A 5,945-nucleotide genomic window follows, 5' to 3' on the forward strand; every position below is an offset into this window, starting at 1 on the left:
ATTTGAGGTGAAAAGGGCCAATAAAACACTAGTGCTATCCGAAGTGGCAAACCAGAAAGGACTATGAAAAATAAAACATGTCAATTTACTTCAGAAACACTGGTGCTGTTTGACCACCAATTACTAGAACAACAGTACTAGCCTAACACAAAAATGAGATATTTCCCAATTTAAAAAAAAAAAAAAAGCGCCCAAACAAGCCTCGTAACACAATGTGCTCTTGTTACCAGCTTCCACATGGTTTTCTGAATGGGTGTTTCTGGGGTCCCGGAAGAATACATAACTTGACGCAGAATTTATAATTTCATACAGACAAACTTTGTCTCCCTGCTTTCCAGGACCTAGTTAAACTCTCGTGGTACGGAACCCTTCAGATCGATTCCGTGATCCATGGGTCCCTCCCTGTTCTTTTTTGGTTTTTTTTTTTTTTTTTTTTTTGATAAATTTTGACCTGACCCTTTCAACGCCAACCCCATCACCCCATGCCACGTTTTTTTTATCATTTAATTTATATTTTATTTTATAAATAAAGAAAGACCTTTTCAAAATTAATGGCCATATCTGCAAAAAAAATACAGTATATTAATTAACGACCCGTTGCCAGGTCATAACGCGGAAAGCGTGACGACAGTTATTACCCTTTTAAGATTCGATTTTAATTAATAATAATGATGTACTTATCATCATTACCACCATTAATTCTTATATTTTATTCAACGTAATGATGCTTGGGATAATTCTGCCGTGCACGGAGGCGGGCTTTTAAGCGCCGCCGCCGCAATGGACGCCAACGCCACCAATGGGCCCCATCCTATTCGCTATCCGCAGCCCCGACAAGTGCTACGTGGCAGCAATCTAAGCCCATTGGACGGGACGAGGATCCTTTCGGGCCGGCTGAGAGACCGGTCCATCATGCGGCTTGGCGTCTCGGACCGGATAGACCGCTTCGGAAGCCAGCGGTGGAAGGAGTCCACGATCAGCGGTATGAATACCAACTATTAATTCCAGTGCCGTCATAATAATATTATTAATACGAAGGCCTGAGAGCTTCTTGGATTCTTGGTTCAAGGCTGAGAGATATCAATTTAGAGAGAGTAGTTGCGATTCAGAGAGTAGCAGTAGAAGAAGAATATTCGTATGGTTTTGGCAAATTCTGCTACTCATCAGATGATGAAGGTGGAAATGGAAGACGGGGGAGATGACAGAGTTTCTGATTTGAGTTCTTCTCCGATGGAGAGAGTTCGGCCGGCGAGGCGGCTGTGGAGAAGGAACAGAGGATTGGATCATGAGCTGCTGACGAAGATGAATGAACTGGAAGGACTCTTGGCTGCTCATAAGATGGCCAGAGCTGGAGACTTGCAGTTAGATCGCATGCACAAGGCTAGGGAGAGAAGACCAGCTCCTGATCGATCGCCGGAGATTGGTAACGCAGTGGATTTTGATGGCAATTTTTCTTTGAGCATCGGGGATGATGAGGGTTGCAGTTACCATGCGAAGAAGTTGGAATGTTTGAGAGGAAGGTTGTATGAGAAATATATGGAGAAGAGAGATGCAAAGCTGAGGGAGGAGTGGGGATTGAGGAGGACATATAAGGAAGCTAAGATGAAGGCTATGTTGGACAGCTTGGAACAGAGTCAGGCAGAGTTGAAGGCTCGATTTGGAAGATCTGAGGAGAGAAAGGATTTGGCTTTTCAGGTTCGACATGCGGAGAAGCTGAAATCCTTCGTTGCTCGTTCCATGATGAAGGATACAGAACAGGTACTAAAAAGAATTCTTCTTTGCTAATTATCTTCTTCATGCTTATTTTTAAACCTAGGATCATGCTTAGTTTACAGGATATGAAGTTGAGGAACTTATTTTATTGTTGTTGAATTTTGGATAGTGCAAATGATTCAGGAATCATGGTAAAGTTTGAAAGTTTTCCCCTGAATTGTATGTTCTGTTTGTGTGGGTGCTCTTGTTTGTTATGAATCATGATCTCGGATGGCTTCAAGCAGCATGAGTCCTCATTAATTGATGATTGTAGAAAGCATTTGGTATGGATTTTTTATTCATTAAGAAAGGATTGTTCTGACCTAAAAGAGAATTTGAAATGAGTTATTTAATCCACAAGATGAAGTGTATATGTTAACCAGCTTGAACTTTAAAAAATTTCAACCTCGTTGCCTACCAAATGGTAGTAATTCTTCAGTTTATTTGACAATGTTCTGATAGTTTATTTGACAATGTTCTGATAGTTCTTTATGAAAAACATGATGGAAAATAGGTAGTATATGGAATGTTTCGAAGTTGAAAACTTGCTTGGGTATGCATAAACTTGCGTATTCATTGGTAATATTACTTCATGGTCTTCGTTTAAGTTCAAAAGAAAAAAAATATTGTTACCGTAATTATTAATATCATGATTGTTTCTAACTTATGGGTTACTCTTTAAGTCATTTTGCAATTCGTTTATAGCCTCCTCTATAAGAAAGATATTACTTTTTTGGACATTGTTATATGTAGTTTTGATTTCATACTTCTCATTGAATCTTCGAAGTGCAAGGCAAAGGTCCTTTCTTTTTTTATATCCTTGGACTTTTTCTATACTGCTTTCTCTTCTATAGATGGAACTTTTGCCACTTTAACATGCACACTTGATAAAGAACAAAAGTTGTTGACCTTATTATTTATAATGCGATTCGGTTTCATTTTGCAGCAGACAGTAGAGTTCATCCAGACAAAGGAGGAAGAAAATCTTGAACAGAAGGTTCAGTATGTTCAGTTTAAATTCTATGATGATACACGACTTAATGATGGTTCTTCTAGCAGCACTGACTCTAAGAAGCTATACTCTAGTAGAAGTGTACCTTCCTCCACATCTCAAAAATCAGTTGCACCCAATAGCAGATCTCCTATCAAATCTGGTTCCATAAGACAAAGGACTCAGCCTGAAAATCCTCTAATACAATCAGTTTCCAACAATTCTCACCACAGGAAGGAAAATATGAAGCCATTGGCCGGAACTAGCAAGATAACCCCTCGTTCACAATCGTGGACGCATGCTCGAAGCATGAGCATCAGTGAAGGTGTTCATATTGTCAAGGAAGAGAAGCCTCCAAGGTCCAAGTCTATGCGAAACATCTCAATTAGTTCTGGTGAGTTAAAAGACCTTTCATCAGTAAACACTAGCATCCCCAGACCGACACCGTCAAGATTTTCGAAGGAGCAAAGCAAGCAAACCTCCAACAGGTTCCAAAGATACACGAGTCGAAGCCGTTTCTTAGAAGGGGCAATGGGATAGGACCTGGTGCTGGAGCTGCTATAGCTAGATCCAGGACCTGCATAGCTTCTGAGATGCAGAAAAGTGGAGAGGAGTCTGAAGGGTTGGTAGGTCAGTATGAATGTTCACCTGACACAGTTGAATATAAGGATGAAGAAGAATTAGGAAGAACATCCAGTGAAGGCAGGGAAACTGGTTTTCCTTCTGACTCAGATAGTGGGAAATCAAGATCCAGCCAAGAATTAGGAAGTATTAGTGATCCCAGACCTGCTAATGGTGATGACTTTACAGCTATATCTAAAGCAGATGATGATTCACCTACTGCTTCTAAGTTTATCGCCTCTGCAGGGAGTATGGAAGAGTTACAAGAACAAAATCCTGAATCTTGGAACTCACACATCAAATATCCACATTCCAATTCTCATGAGGCATCGGATGTTGATGCTTCGGTGGCTATGAACCAAATGGAGGAGGCTGATCCTGCTCGAGTAAGGAAGAAATGGAAGAAAGCTGAGAAACTTGTTCTTGCCACTAAAGCTTCCCATCAACCGCGAAATGGTGTGGCAGAAGGGTTCAGGAGATGGTTTAAATTTGGGAAGAAACGCAAGGTTGTGAAAAGTATAATAAATGTTACGGTATCCGTCTCAGCAGCTTCTGGAGCTGGTGATGATATAGAAAATGACCGTGATCTGGCAAGCCAATCATCGGATGATCTAAGGAAGTTGAGAATGGACTACTCAGTTCCTGCTTACCATGACATAAATGAGGGCAAGGTTTTTCCTGATCAAGGTATCCTGTTTTCCTATTGATTAGTCTCTGTATTGTTTCTTTCCCAGTTCCTTATTTTGATGGTTCTGCTAAGTTTTTGGTTTTCTTTCTGGTGAACAGAAAGAAAAAACTAATTTAGTTTTTATATCGTCCCTCCAACTTTCTTAATTTTCCAAAGCTACTATGCAAACAACCCCCTTATTAAGCAGTTAGGAAAAAAAATATTAGCTGTTTCAAGCTTATTCAGGACTAGGGAGGATTCTGTCTTTTTTCTTTTCTTTCATTTCTACAGTAAAAAAGATGGAGGTTTTGTTGGTTGATCTTAATATACATCTCCACAATTAAGAATCTGTCTTTGTATTACTTTTCTGTGGGTTGATATGCGAAGCTCCTAAGCACAAGTTTTTCCTTAATTGTAATCCAGACTGAAGCTCAGTGCCTCTAGTTTCAAGTTATTGTCACATTCTAGATGTCATGGTTCTAAACTTATCCAAGACTGTCAAACTAGTCAACTTTAGGTGTTTGGATTTTCTTCTACCTATTTCTATATTCAGTTTCATATTACATCATCAGGGATGCCAATGAAAAAAGCTTAGTCATGGTTGTAGTTCTATAGCCACATTAACTATGTTTACCCTTTGCAGCAGTTCCATCATTACATTGCTCCAGTCCAGGTGCTCCTACAAACTCCATACCGAAGGAAGATTGCGTATGTGGAAACTCTCCAAAAGGTAACTGCTTCATAATGAATTACGTGCGACTTCATAGTGTTATATAGTTTGGGAATATCAGAAACAACTTCTGAATGTCCAAGTCTGCAAGTGGATTTGGGTGTCTTAAATTGTTCTGATACACATGTATTTGCTTATATTTGTTGCCTCTATCTCCTTAGTGATTATGAATTTTTGCAGCACATCGGTCAATGTTATCCATTCCTTCATTTCATAGCAAGGGGAGAAAATCCAAGCTTAAGTGACAGAACGACGGTCTACAGCATCAGCATTTTCCAACCATGCCAGAGCATGATATATTAATGCTGATTTGAATGATTTCCATATATGCTAGACATCCCAGTTATAGTCTGAAAAAAAAAAAAAAAAAAAAAAGTCTTCCATACTTTTTGGTGTGTCATGTGATTCACGTCATGGAAATCAAATTCTCCCTGTTATCTCTCAGTTTTGTATAGTTTGTGGTCATGAGGAGTTCATTAGGCCAAACCACGCTGATGCTTCCAGGAATTTTTTTTGTACTAGAGCAATTCCTTTTGTAGCTTGTATTTGTATGTTGGCAATGATACACTTGTGAGATATTTGATTTATACAAATCAGAAGGGATTGCTTTCTTCTTCTTATTTGGCTGCTTTTTGATCTTTAGTTCCGTCATATAATTCAATGCTTTTTCAAATTAAAAAATACATGAACTTTCTCAGTCATAAGATGGTAAGATTCAGAAATTAGTTATTGGAAGGCAAACCTGTTGTATTTGATGTGTCGAACTTTAGCTTGGAGGTAGCTGATAGTTGAATTTTAAAAGCCCTAGAATGCGATTAAATCATGATCAGGGAAAACATGATTAAAGTTTATTTCCTTATTAAGAATTTGATAAACAGTTCCTTTCGTAAGAAGTGTGTGGACTAGCCGAGATATCAAAACTGCATTTGATTGACGCATGCCAAAGATCACAATATAAGATAATGCTGAAATTTCCATTGGTAAAGGGACACAATAACTTGCAATTATTTATTGTTAGCTTTGGCACCATTCTCACTGTCATGCACATATTATTTACTCCCTTTTGGCTGGTTGTAACCGGCCTTAATATTCCTGGGTCCTGTGGGGTTTGAGTTTAATGGAATGGAGCTCAGTGCTGAAACTTACTAGAACCATGCAAGATTAAAACTACATATTTCTCTGAG

General features: G+C 39.0%; 1 protein-coding gene across 1 annotated transcript; it reads left to right on the forward strand.

Annotated features, from left to right (window-relative positions):
• The first annotated feature begins 1,022 nt into the window (after nt 1–1,022).
• LOC140856508 (uncharacterized) lies at nt 1,023–5,381 on the forward strand. Its single transcript, XM_073253977.1, is given in 5 exon segments — nt 1,023–1,758; nt 2,699–3,230; nt 3,233–4,051; nt 4,678–4,761; nt 4,979–5,381. Coding segments are annotated over 5 exon segments (2,142 nt in total). The 5' UTR covers nt 1,023–1,137; the 3' UTR covers nt 5,065–5,381.
• The last annotated feature ends 564 nt before the right edge of the window (nt 5,382–5,945 follow it).

This window comes from Elaeis guineensis, chromosome 3, assembly GCF_000442705.2.
Source record: "Elaeis guineensis isolate ETL-2024a chromosome 3, EG11, whole genome shotgun sequence".
NCBI classification, from domain to species: domain Eukaryota; kingdom Viridiplantae; phylum Streptophyta; class Magnoliopsida; order Arecales; family Arecaceae; genus Elaeis; species Elaeis guineensis.